The sequence below is a fragment of the Dermochelys coriacea genome, chromosome 12 (assembly GCF_009764565.3).
Source record: "Dermochelys coriacea isolate rDerCor1 chromosome 12, rDerCor1.pri.v4, whole genome shotgun sequence".
NCBI lineage: Eukaryota > Metazoa > Chordata > Testudines > Dermochelyidae > Dermochelys > Dermochelys coriacea.
Window position 1 is genome coordinate 2619773 of NC_050079.1, and position 13620 is coordinate 2633392.

The following is a 13620-nucleotide window of genomic DNA, read 5'->3' on the forward strand; positions in this document are numbered from 1 at the left end:
GTTTATCCTTTTTAAAGATTTTGTATTTGAGGCCTGTGATGGGGGGTTTACCCCACACAAGGCAGAACAGGTTAAATTAAACTAATTAACCTGAAGGGCTGCACCTGAGGGAGAGCCAGGGCTTGAGAGGCTGATTGATGATGGAGCCCAGCTGAGAAGGAATGGGGGGGGGGGCTCTGACATAAAGCCAGGAAGTTCCCAGCAGAAAGGGGATAAGAGAAAAAAAGAAAAAAAAAAAAAGATGGAGGAAGGGTCCAGGGAAAGCGCAACTGGGTCTGGGAGAAGGCAGCTCACAGTTGCTAGACATAGGGTCTCTGGACTGGACTGGAACCCAGAGTAGAGAATGAGCCTAGGTTCCATCACCAGCATCTGGGAGAAGTGGCACTGACCAAGGAGTAGAACAGAAGAGTGCCTGGGACTATTGTCCAATAGGACTTTGTTACTCTGAGAGGGGAGGACTATAGTAATCTGGCTAGAGGGCCAAGCCAAGAAGAGAGGGTGTGCTGAGTTGCAGAGAGAAAGAGGCAGCAGGGTGCACAAATAAACAGCAGAAGCTGGAAGGTGCTAATCCCCAGAACAGCCAGGAGAAGGTGCCCTAGTGGTGAGTGTGTCCCATGACAAGGTCATATTTAATTAATAACTTTTTTTGGCATTGACTGGAAAACAAAGTGGAGAGGAATACACATTTTTTTAAGAAAATTTCCCTTCCACTCAATATTTGATCAAGCTAGTCCAAAAAAATAGGAATAATGGCAAAGATTTTTGTCCTCTTTCCTGGTTTTTCCCCAAATTTCAGAACGTTGCTGGAATAACATATAAAATGAATTTTGTTGAAATATAGTGGGCCGGAGCTGGTGCATCATTCTGGTCCCTTGTACCTGGTACATCCCTGGCGAAATGCAATAGAAGCTGTTCAAACATATGACCTGCCATGCTGGAAGAGACCAGAGGTCACGGGTCTGTCTAGACTGGGACTGTGCCTCTGACACTGCTCACTCGTGGAAGCCTTTGTAAGGTAACTTGCAATTAACTTATTTTGTAGCTCTTGATTTTGTCATTTTAAATGGGAACTTTAGTAGGGCATTAACTTAGTTTGTGTTATTTTTTGTTGGTTTTTTTTTTTTTTTTTTTGCATTTCATCTATGGTAATATCACTCTTAGAATTGCACTAATTTATTTATTTCAGTGTCCTACAATAACAAGTTCCATAAATTACTACGTTGTGTATAAAATATTTCCTCTTATTGGCATTCAAGTGCATCTCTGCTCTGCTCTGAAAGCAATTTTGTAATCTGGCATTGTGGGGTTCCATACTTAGGCCTTCTTACACTAGGAAGGGTTGCTGATATAACTACACGAGCAAACCCTCCTAGCATAGATGCAGCTAATACTAGCAAAAGTTTCTTTGCAAGTACAGCTTATATCTGCTCTCTGAATGACACCAGCTACCCCAGCTAAGGCCTTTTCCCCCTGGTATAACTGCATCTACGCTCTGGCTTTTATTGATTATTATTAAAACACCTCGCATTACGATGAGACATTACAATTCCAGCAGAGTTTCAAGTGTAGACCTTCCTGTAGCTTCTCAATGACATCGTGGCAAGTATACTTGGATTACAAATTGAAGGATGTTGTTTCTCGGCTATGGCTACACTAGAGAGTTTACAGTGGCGGAGCTGCAGTGATGCAGCTTCACTGTTGTAAGATAACGTAATCGCTCTAAGCTGATAGGAGGGACCTCTCTCGTCCGCTTCACTACTTCAGCCCTGTGAGTGGTGGTAGCTATGTCAGCAGGAGAAGCTCTCCTGCTAGCATAGTGCTTCTACCCCAGCGCTTAGGTTGGTGTAGCTTATGTTCCTTTTTCACACCCCTGAATGACATAAGTTATACTGCAGTAAGTGCTAGTGTAGACATAGCCTTGCTGTCAGCTCACTAAGCAAAGAGAATCAAGGTGGGATCTTTCTTTCTCATGCATCATCACCAGTAAAAATGTTCCTAAGGGCAAATTAAACCTCCTAATATGTCTGCAACCCTGTTATCTTCAGATCAGGTCCTCAGTTACATTTATACAATCACCCTGCCATCCCTTGGTTTGCACAGGTGTCAGTGATTAGAACTTAGAACAGTTCTATTGATGGTGCACATGGGAGAATAGACCATGCAGCTCACTCTCTGCAGTGTGTTGACATGCCAGGGCTAGCAGCAGGAACAAGATGAGAGCTTATTTTTATCCACTAACTCAAGCAGATGTGCTGGAGAGAAAACCACTCAGGCTCCAGTTCTCCCTTGCCTTGCTCCTTGTGTTCTCTCGTATACCTGTGCTAAGTGAGTGTGATGCTACCAAATAATGGTTGTTGGGCTAAATTCTCTGTAGGCATATTACCACTGACCTCAGTGGAGTTATATCAGCAGATAATTTGCCTCTTGGTATTATGCCCCCCTCAGACAAGTATAAGTGATGACAAGGAGAAAATCTGATTAAGAAATCATTCTTGCATAGCTTCTTTTCAAACTAGAACCCGAGTTTTAAGACACTGGCAGTGGGATAAGCCAGCCCTATGGTTGCTGCAGGACCACAGAAACACTGACCAGCTTTCAAACCTGATCACGAATCTGAAAATCAGATGGCAAAAAATAACAAAATATCCCCCTATGGAGTCAGATTTTCAGAAGAGCTCAGGTCTGGAATTTCAAGGGCTCAGCACTACGGCCAGTGACATTTTTTTTGCACTGAGACGGTTTTGAGGGAAGATTAGGTTTTTGACTAAATGATTTTTTTTTTAAACAAAAAGTATCTGCTTTCCACAGGGAAATTAATTCTTACCCTCCCCACCCACGCCATTGAAAAAACTGAATACCCAGATACTGAAATATTTCAATTCAGAATTGCTGCCATGGTGCCTCATGGGAGTTGTAGTTTCAGAGTCTCATGCTTCTGTTCTCTTCTGTGGGCTGGCCTCTCTGGTCAGACTACATTTCCCATGATGCACCAAATCTATCAGCTGCCATGATGTACCACCTATCTTCACCAAGAAAGGAGATGGTGATGCATCATGGGAGAGGTAGTCTGACCAGGGAGCCCCGCCTATAAATGAGAATGGGATCACAAGGCTTCTGAACTACAACTCCCACTATGCACCACAACATCAGTTTTGGGGTTTTTTTGCAAACACCCCACCTCTTTCCCCCTCCCAAAACCTCTCAATGTTATGTGGCACCCCTCCCCAATCTCCACCACTTTCCAAACAGTTCTATTCAGAACCCAGCTCCTTCTATTCCTGTGACTCTTGAGGAGAGATTTTCAACTGAGTGCAGCACCCAGCATGCTGAGCACTTAAGCACCAGTCGGATTTTTCCAAGTTGGGAGCTGAGCTCTTTTGAAAAACCTAGTGCTTATTTGCTTGCAGATGTGGCCTTCATCGTCCCAGAGAAAAGAGATCCAAGCGCAGCCTATCAGCCCCGATAGCAGTACTAAGTTTATTTGTAAACTGTTCTTTGGTAAACAATAAGACAGAACTCGAAAAGAACAAAAAACAAACAAAGAAAAATTATTCACTCCAGATTCAGGTATGTACAGGAAACAAACTACGCCAATGCAAGAGACACCGGCTGTACCCAGGAAGAGAACTGAACTATCACCCTACTGAACACTTAGCCTAAATCACAGAGCCACTGGTGGATGAGGTCATGCATCACTGCCCCTCTCACTACTGTTGGCAAAGCTTCTGTGACCCGGGTCACAAGCAGATCAGCAAGTCTAGCTTGGGGGGTTTGGAGTTTATTGGTCAGAGACCCATCCAGTTGCTCTCCCTCCTCGTCCGCTCACACTTGCCCTCTCTAGTCATCTTTGTAGAAGGTGGCAGGGTGGGGGAGGTTTTGGAGGAGTGGGGCTGGCACCTCTTTACATGGGGGGCTCGTTGCAGAGTACAATTTCCAGTTCCGTGCGGTATAGCTTCCCCCCATCGGAGAGGTTCATGATGCTCTTTCTGTAGTTGGTGAGCTGCTGGATGTTCATTTCCTGGCAGACGGGAACAGAAAGGAACATGATATAGAATGGCTGCACACACAGGACTAGATTTCAATGGTGTGTCATGGGATGAGCTGGCCTTTGAAGTGGAATTCAAGGACCTCCCAGATAAGGTTGCCAACTTGGTAATATTTAAAAATTGGACACTCCACCAGGAGTGCCAGAACCTTCCCTGCCGCCCACCCCCCAGTCACTCATTGCTTTTCCTCTCCCACCCCTCTTACCTGAATCAGGGGGGACTCGCCCGTGGAGCCGGAGCTGGGCACTGCAGCTGCCCGACATAGGTAGGAGGCAGCCACGGCTGAGTATGGGGGGGCTGGAGTGGGTGAAGACCTGGCACCTCCCTCATCCACAGCAACCAGACTTTGGGTACCAGCCAGTAGATCTGACTGGACACTGGTCCCCTTTTTCAACTGGCCTTTCTGGTTGAAAACTGGGCACCTGGCTACCCTACTTCCAGAGCAGAAGGATTTGGGGGATTGTAAGTCGCAGAGAGCATGGGCATTGTAGACTGGTAGCAAAGCATGCTGGGAAGAGAGGCAGTATAAAGGTTACTTATGGCAGTTCCCCCTAGTGCAGGGGGAAAAAAGAGGAGAGTTGGATCTTGAAGGTGGAAGGAAGCTTGAAAGTGGGGAGACCTTGAGAAGGAGGGAGCAGAACCCCTCATAGGAGACCCTTGGGTGGAAGGCTAATGTGACTCAGCCAGCAAGGGGAAAGGGACAGCAGCAGTGTCTGAAAGCAAGAGGTGAGCTGCTTTATTACTGAGTGGGGGCCAGGCCCACAGACTCTAACTCCACTGTGGTAGGCTGCTGCAACACCACTGAGAGCAGGGCAGTTTCCCCAGCGTAAAGCAGAGTAAAATGGGTAAATCAGGCCCAGTCTCTGCATTTGTCCTACAAACTTGCTGTAGTTCACTTTGTACTCTTTTTCCTTAAGTACTTCTTGGACTCTGCAAAACAGGTGGAGCAGCTGGTTGTACTCTGGCAATAACTGGTTGGCTAGAATGACCCTCACCCCTGCACAGAGAGTCAGAAGAACCGAACTCTTCAGAAGACAGCAGATGTGGGACTTCAGTGGAGCACAGGCCTCTGCACAGAGGCAAACTTTGTGCAGTGAGTGGCTTGCAAGTAAGCACCCATGTCCTGACTTGGCAATGGGCCATATTCACCACTGCTCAGTGCAATGGCTCCTTGGCTGGGTCATTTGCAGGGATTGAACCTGGAATCTGTGGATCTAAAACCAGTCTGAGCTGCTTAATAATCAACCTGCTTACTGGAAGTAGCAACTTCCTTGTGCCACTCTGATTTAGCAGCACCTTGCACAGGACCAAGCAAGTGCAGGGCAACAGTGATTCAAGCGCCTGACCTCCACTGCTCCTACATTCCTCAAGGCAGACATTGCTGAGCACTGTGCAGGCTTATCACAGAATATCAGGATTGGAAGGACCTCTGGAGGTCATCTAGTCCAACCCCCTGCTCAAAGCAGGACCAGTCCCCAATTTTTGCCCAGATCCCTAAATGGCTCCCTCAAGGATTGAACTCACAACCCTGGGTTTAGCAGGCCAATGCTCAAACCACTGAGCTATCCCTCCCCATACCCACCTGATCAGTGCTGATCAGGTACTATGCAAACCCCAGATGCCCAGCACTAGCACTCTGGCCTACCTTCTGCACCCTGCAGGATTGAACCCTAAATGATAGGTCCAGCTAGGTCTCCAGCATGGCAACCTTTGGGCCAGATATTCCAGTGTACCTTCTGTGCACCACATGGGTCTGCAGCTGGCCCCAAGAGGATTTCCCCATGCTTGCTGCTGGCATAAAGGATGACGCTGTGATGCACTGATCCGTGTCTAAGGCACTGCCCTGCACTTCATCCGCACATAAGACAAAGACTAGTCATGGAGGACACAACAGCTGCTATTAAAGACCTAGGGATCAAAGCTGCTCTAGTGGATTTGCCCACTGACTTTAACAGGAGCAGCCCTTAGTTTGTCTCCATTTGTTCCTTGTCAGCTCACCTTCTTGTTCTTCTCATAGAGGTCTTTCAAAAGGGCATCCAGCTCGTTCTCATCAATGAAGCCGCTCCCATCCTGGTGAGCAGGAGAATGCACACACATTAGGACACACTTCATCCAACCTGCAGGGCCCTGCAATCATCTCCCTGCCTCTGCTCCCTAGGGCCGTGGTGGCCTTGTTGTCAATTACTGGGGAACAGCTCAGACCTGTCATTCCCCTGGATCACTCACAGGTTTGGGGGCCTGTAAGCTACAGGAAACCTGACACAGCTGGGAGCAGCACTCTCCTTAGTCCAGAGGGCGGCAGTGGGGAATTGGTTTCACTTTTGATTGTGTTCATAATGTGATGATGCAGCCATTGCAAACATTGCCACTCTCATTGTGGTAAGACCCTGAGTCAAAGCCCATTGCTAGCACCAGAAAGGCTTTGAGTATATGGCCTGGTCCAGAGCCCCTGGGCATGACTCTGTTGAAATCAACGGTGTTACACTGGTATAAGTGACAGGAGAATATACAGGCTGGTGCCAGCTCTACTCACTACAACGGCCAGCAGCAGCAGTGGTCCAAAAAAGCAGGATTTCATTCTCCATTATTATTCTGTCTCTAAATCCACAAATCCCCTGTGTTCAGATGGGCAGCAGATCCCAGGATTCATAGACTCTTTAAAATGTGCTCTTCTGTCTTCTACAGGCAGAACTACCCTACTCACATTGGAACAAGAGTCTCCTCCACAGCCCCTCCGTGAGCAGAGCAGTTGTCTATGTGCTGAGGGCTAGAGCCCCAGCTAGCCTCAGTTGGCATAATTATGCTGCAACTTAAGGGAGCCCTGCAGATTTACACCAGCAGAGACTCTGGCTAGAGGATCTTTTATTCTGTGCTGGTTTTATGATGGTGAATGGGAGAGAATGCCAAAATGCCTTTCTCAGTTGCAGCAGGCTAGAGAGAATAGGGGAAATAAAGTGCTAGGAAGAGTTATTCCTGGACCAAGCTCATAGGATTTCAAATCCCCTTGTGCTTCCCCTTCTTCCCCACCCCATCCACACAAGCCTCTTACCTTGTCATAAAATGCAAAGATAGCATTGAATTCCTCGGTGGCTAGTTTCATTCCCTGGACAATGACAGAAAGAATAAAGAAATGAGCCACGCACACAGGGAAGGATGCGAGGAAATACAATCACATGGGAAAAGGAAGAACAATTTGTTTTACCTGAAATTTAAGTAGGAAGTTCTCCTGCACAGGTAAGAGTCTGCAGAGAGATTGTGAAAGGGTAAATAGGAAGCTGAGAGGAGACACTCACCCGGCACATGTGGCCAGGGGGTGTATCATCCTCAGAGCTCTGCACAGATGCTGCCCTGGAGAGATCGGCCTTGCCTGCTCTTCTGTGGATGTACTGTACTCAAGCTAGTTAGTGGAGCCCTGTAAAGATGGGCCTACAGCCTGCACCAACCGGCTTCTAAAATGGAGGCCTCTCTATTTGCCACTCAGCCCTCTCAGGAAGGGCATGGTCTTCAACTCAGGGAGACCGAGGTTTAAAAGCTGTTGAGAATGATAGGATGGTCACAGCCCAGACTCCAGTGGATGTCAACCTGATTTGGCATGATTAGGCGAGTCGGGCCAGAAGTGGAATAGCAACGGGTGCTACAGGTTGGGATTGAGGTGTATTGACAGAATTGGGCAGGAAGCAGTTTTTGTCCTACAGTGTGCCAGGCTGGAGCTATTGGTGATTGCTCCCCACTGCCCAGGCCTGGAAATTAATGTTGTTTGTTTTTCAGAGGTCATTAGGCCTCATGGAATGCTTTTTCTGCAGCTGGACAAGCCATAGTAGTCTCTTCCATTCCTGGTGCTGATTCCTCTCTGGCACTAGTGTGAATGAGAAGTAACTCCATGGAGCTCCATTGGTGCAAATGAGAAGGAAGTCAGGCTCCTGGACTTTAATAGCAGTAAGGTCTGAAGCCCTTTGTTTGGAATGGCTTTGAGGCAGGACTGGAGTGGCTTGTAGAACAAGTTCAGAGGATGCCTGGCTGTATGCAGATGGAGCTGTAATTCAGCAGGGGGAAAGATGGGTTTGACTGGGGGGAGGGTCTATAGTTTTCTTTGGCTCTTGCAGGGGCAAGACTAAGAAGCCCAAGTAGCAAGCAGTGCAAGAGGACCCTTACCGGGACATCTCCGACAGGCCCAGCTTCCCGTCCCCATTCATATCGAACATCCGCAGCTGATGGGACACAAACCAGCAGTCTGTTAGTGACCGGTTCTTCCCTCCACCAACAGCCCCAATTGGGATTGCAGCTAAGCCTTTGGCAAAGCAGGGGGTCAGCTGCCACAATGCCAGCTTTCTACTGGGGGTTGGGAAATGGGGCCTGTTTAATTCAGTCATGGAGGAGGTAGGGTTGCCAGATGTCCGGTTTTTGACCAGAAAGTTCAGTCAAAAAGGGAATCCTGCTGTAACAGGACTCTGCCAATACAGGGCAGGAAGCACAGCTGCTGGAGCCTGGAGGAGCTGCTCTCTGCTCGCAGAGAGAAGTGGCTGGCTGGCTCTTGGCCATCTCCAGCAGACAGATTGGGGTGTGTGTGGGAATCCTGTCAGCCCCCACCCGCCCCGCCCTGCTCTGCCCTGATTTTCCCATCCTGGCCTCTTGCTCCAGGGACTGACCTCCCTCAGCCCCTCCATGCCCCAGTTGGGCGGGCAGGCAGGCACCGCATCAGCTCCTCCCAGGCCAGCTCTGCAGGTGGTAGGTGAGTCCCAGGACAAGGGGGAGTGAGCAATGGGGTGCGGGGGGGGGAGTGAGCAGGAGGCAGGGCCTGGGAAAGAGGCAGGCCTGGGGTGGGGTCTGGGGGGGAAAGGGCAGAGGGTGAGGCTGGGTGCCCAGATTTCAGTAGTTAGAAAGTTGGCAACCCTAGGAGGAGGGCAGGCCTGGTTCAGGATGTGTTAGGGAGAAAGCTCTCATCAGCCGGATAAGCTTGATTTTATAGCTAAGTGAACTGTAGGGAGAAAAGGTTGAGCCAAACTGTTCCCTATTGTAACTTCAATGGGCAATCCCCAGGGATAGATTGGGCCTGTTATGTGTGTGTCTGCATTTTACACTTAGTAAAACCTGTGAGAGGTTTAACAATACCAAGCTCTCACATAGCACTTTTAATCAGTAGATCTCAAAGCAATTTAAACAGGAGGCCACTATCATTATCCCCATTATACAGACAGTGAAACTGGGGCACGAGGGGAAGGGACTTGCCCAAGGTCACCTAGCAGGTAAGTGCCAGAGCTGGGACTAGGACCCCAGTCTCCACACTTCCAGCCTAGTGCACGCTTTGTTAGGACAGTCTCACCCCACTTTCCACATCACATGCCACTAGCCAGATTCTGTTGGCAATCTCAGCAGAGAGGCCAAGGAATTGCTGGGGGCCTAGATACTGAATTCCCCTTTCGTGCTAAGAGTGGACCCATGGGGGCAGTGGGGGAAGCCTGCCCTGCTGCCAACCATTCTGCAGTTAGACACAGGCTAGCACCGGAACCCTTTGCACTGGCCCCAGCCTGCCCTTTCCTATGAGTGAAGGACCCAGCCCAAGGGTGTGCTGCTCACGCTTCTACAGCAGATTTCAGAGTAGCAGCCGTGTTAGTCTGTATTCGCAAAAAGAAAAGGAGAACTTGTGGCACCTTAGAGACTGCCACAAGTTCTCCTTTTCTTTCTACAGCAGAGTTTCTGATCCAGATTTCCTTCTGCCTGGGGGAGTCAGGGCAGGGAGTGCTGCAGAACGACTGCACCCGTCCTCTGAGGGCCTACCATTGCTGTTAGATAGAGCAGCACTTCTGACATGCCCTGGGAATCACATCCACTCTTTTGGCTGGAAGATGGTAGCGGTGACAAGGGCTAGTGACCTTGGGGAGTCTCTGAGTCCTGAGACAGAAATAGAATTGCCCCAGCCCAAGCAGAAGATATCATTCATCCCATTGCTACAGGAGCCGGCCTTCTCTGCTACGGTCGCCATAAATTCTTTGGGGCAGGAATTGGCTTTTCGTGACATGTGTGTCCAGCGCAAAGCCCAATGGGGGCCTGAGCAGGCTGCTTGGTGTTACCACAACACCTGTAATAGATAGTACCTAGTAAGGCCAGGAGTTGCACTGCAGCACAGGGCTCCGTCACTGGTGTGGAGGGAGGAGAGTGTGAGGGACACATTCCCCACGTTGGGTAAAGGAGTGGACACAGGCTGGGGAAGCTCTCACTGCACCAGCTGAAGAGGAGGAGGTGTGTGTGTGGGGGGGGGGGGGGGGAAGCTGTTTGCCCAAACCAGGGGGAGGATGGGGGAGCATCTCTGACTTTAGCAGTGGGAAGAGGAGCTGTGTTCCCTAATCTCACCACTAAGCTTTTCACCCTTCTGCTGGTGTCCCTCTTCCGGCAGCTGGGCTCCCGCAGACTGACTCCTCATCCTCACAACTTCTTTGAGCTGGCTGCACCTCTGCTGCACCTGCTTCCTCAGGAAGCAGAATGGGCTCTGAATGGAGGGAGCTGTGTCAGCCGCCATAGGGGAGGCAGCAGCAGGACCCCTTCCCCCGGGATTGGGGTCACTTACTATGGTCTGTGTATATTCTTGCAGCTTTGGCTCACTGTAGGGCTTGTTCGCTTTCTTTAACAGGTCTGACAGGAATCCCTGCGAGTGGAGAGGACCATGTAAGATTTGTCACAGTTGCAAGCCCTGGCTTACCAAGGCAGAACTCCACCCGCGTTGCTGTAGTAAAAACACACCCTTTGTTTTTCTTCACTGGGAAAAAAGGCATGTCCACTGCTGGGCAGTCTAGGAATGGCACTGATGGGTTGCAAAGAGACGTGTCAGACCTGTCCAGTCAAGGGCTATAGCCACAACGCAAGATCATGTCTGAAAACGTTAGTGTGGGAACTTCCAGGGGATGCAGTGGTCACTGGCTAGTACCTTGGCACCCCCATCACTTTGCCAGTCTCAAAGCAGCACAGTGCTTGGCACAAATTCCTCTAGGAGTAAACCTGGCAATGAGTGCCTACAGTAGAGTGCCTAGTCCTTACATACTCCATAGGAAGTAGTGTCTCCTCGTGCCTCTTGGGGCCAGATTTAGCCCCAGTATACATGGACATCAATGGGGCTGGACCCACTTCCACGGGGTGGAATTTGTCTTTAGGTTTGTTGGTGTAATCCACAGTGAGCATTTCTTTCTCACAGCATCACTCAGGAGATTAGGCATTTCTCACTCTGAATCACCCCCAAAGGAACTTCCTTCAAAGAGCTCTAAATTCCCTTCCACAATGGGAATTGCCTGATCCCCGCTTCATTCTATGTGCCTTGAGAAATACCCCAACCCAAAGGTCGTGTAAATTGCAACACAGCTCTAATGGACTCCTGTGCAGCCATGCTGGTTTACGCCAGCCGAGGAGCTGACTCAAAATGTCCTGCTGGCATTATCTGGTTCTGGCTCTTCACCCTCTGAAAGGTAATGGCACCCAGCCAAGAGGACTAGCCCAAATTATGTGCCCAGTCTCTCACAAGGTTTTTGGGATAAGGAGCACTTCAGCAACCCATTGAATAAGGCAAACTTAGGAGTAAGGGGCAGCTTCCAGCATTGTACACCTCTAATATCCTAAGATACAGTGAGAGCGACCTGCCATTTCAGCGGAACAGCTGGAGTTAGTAGGCTCAGTTTTGTACGGAGCAGAGAGCCCTCAGCACTCCTGGATGCTGATGGCAACTGAAGCTGCTAAGCACTTCACAGGAACAGCCCATAGTTAAGAAGGGAATGAAGCTTTCTTGAAATGAGGCCACTGGTGCTGCAGAAGCCAGTCGATCACAGTAAGTGGAATTTTAAGATCAATATGTTAACAAAGGCAGTCTGCAAACAGTCTTATAATGTGGGGTAATATAGCCAATACACAGTGAAACCTGCCATCGGCCACCACCCACTGGGCAAAGCAGAAATCAGTTGCCTACTTAGCAGCAGTGGCTCTTTAAAGACTACACCAAACTGCCATGGAAACTTTGGGGTTGCTTTACAGTGGTCACTTAAGACAATGCAATGCCATCATGGAGTGGGTCCGTAGTGCAGATTCTACTGCTTGCATTTGTGCAACCCCATTGGCATTCAGTGGCGTTGCAGAGAAGTCACTGGGCAGGATTTGACCCTGGGTGTGTTTGGTGAGCTTTATTTCTAGTTGTTTCTGAACAGTTGCAGACCTCTGATCTTTATCAGCTCATCTCCCCAAGCTATTCTAATGTAAGGCAGCTTCAGTAAGAGTCTCCCATCTGCCTGAGAGCCCAGCTCTGCTTCTGCCAGTGTCAATAACAGTTTTCCCATTTGACTTCAATGGCAGCAGGAGTAGGCGCTATACTGTGAAGTACAATGCAGGCTGAAGTGATGAGGAGCTGCAAAGGGACAGTGTAAGCTATCAAGCCTAGCTTCTTATAGACTGAGTAATCATAAGATATACAAGAGCTGCGAACATGCACACATACTGCTTTTCTCAGTGAACGACTCTCAAGAGAGCTATGGTATGGTATAGAACGCCACCCTAGAATAGCTCCCACCAACAGCACAGCCCTTTAAAGTCATATCTCCAAGACATTCTTCAGTCATTCCCTACCTTGAGTTCATTGGCTTCTATATACCCACTGCGGTCTGTGTCATATTTCCGCCAGGCCTGCAATGGAAATGCCACACATTAGTACAAGTGATCCCCCACTAAAAAAAGTAATAGATTTTGGATATAGTGAGACATTGATAGCTCTTTGATCTAGAAGACAAAGGTATAAATGCGATCTAATGGCTAGAAGCTGAAGCTAGACCAATTCAGGCAAGAAATAGGGGAAATTTAACATTAAGGGTAATTCACCATTGGAACAACTTACCTAGGGCATGATGGATTCTCCATCACTTGAAGTCTTTAAATCTAGATGGGATGTCTTTCTAAAAGATCTACTATAGGTCAAACAGAAGTTATGGGCTCGATGCAGAAATTACTTCATGAGTTCTATGGCCTGTGTTATACAGGTCAGACTAAATGGTCATAATAGACCCTTCTGGCCATAGCAGCTTCATGACACACTTGTTGGGAATCCACTGATTTTATTGGGAAGTGCATCCACTTAACATCTGGGCTGGATCTGGCCCAAGGTACATATGTAGACAGCAGTGAATGTACTGGGACTACCCGTCAGCTTTTCCTTTTTAGGTAGCCCCTCTCGTGGCATTTGGAATAGGAATAACTAAAGCTAGCATGACAACAGACCTACAACCTGAGGTCCATTCTCCTAGTGATTTGTGTGTTGTCTCAACATCAGCACATCCATCTGAAATACAATAAGAACTACCCCACGACTACCTGCACCAAACTCAAACAAAACCCAACCTGTTAAGGAGTTTGGCTCACTGAGTGTGAACCTGTTCTGTAGCCGTGGAGGAGACGGATTGTTACCCATTAACAACAGAGATGACAAAGAGGGAGGGAAGGGCAGTAGAAATGTGCATTTTTCCCCCATACTTGGTTCGTATTTATTGTAAGTTTCTGTCTATCTCAGGTCTAATACAGCATCCTTTACCATGACACCTGAGTCCCCAGTTGA

At 48.6% G+C, this 13620-nt stretch overlaps 1 protein-coding gene and 1 long non-coding RNA gene across 2 annotated transcripts in view; one reads left to right on the forward strand and one right to left on the reverse strand.

The window, feature by feature from the left end:
• Positions 1-228: 228 nt before the first annotated feature.
• Positions 229-11756, forward strand: LOC119840959. Its single transcript, XR_005288360.2, has 3 exons — positions 229-601; positions 842-1015; positions 10672-11756. It is a non-coding gene; the product is annotated as an uncharacterized LOC119840959 (long non-coding RNA).
• The window catches only part of CALB2 (calbindin 2), a 71559-nt gene continuing 61397 nt past the window's right edge, over positions 3459-13620 (reverse strand). Inside the window, exons 5-11 of the mRNA XM_038367734.2 lie at positions 12642-12698; positions 10609-10686; positions 8199-8254; positions 7249-7288; positions 7096-7149; positions 6045-6116; positions 3459-4018 (exon numbers count right to left, since the gene is read on the reverse strand). Of these exons, the coding sequence (XP_038223662.1) occupies positions 3902-4018; positions 6045-6116; positions 7096-7149; positions 7249-7288; positions 8199-8254; positions 10609-10686; positions 12642-12698 (474 nt within the window). The 3' untranslated portion in view covers positions 3459-3901. The remainder of the gene's footprint in view (positions 4019-6044; positions 6117-7095; positions 7150-7248; positions 7289-8198; positions 8255-10608; positions 10687-12641; positions 12699-13620) is intronic.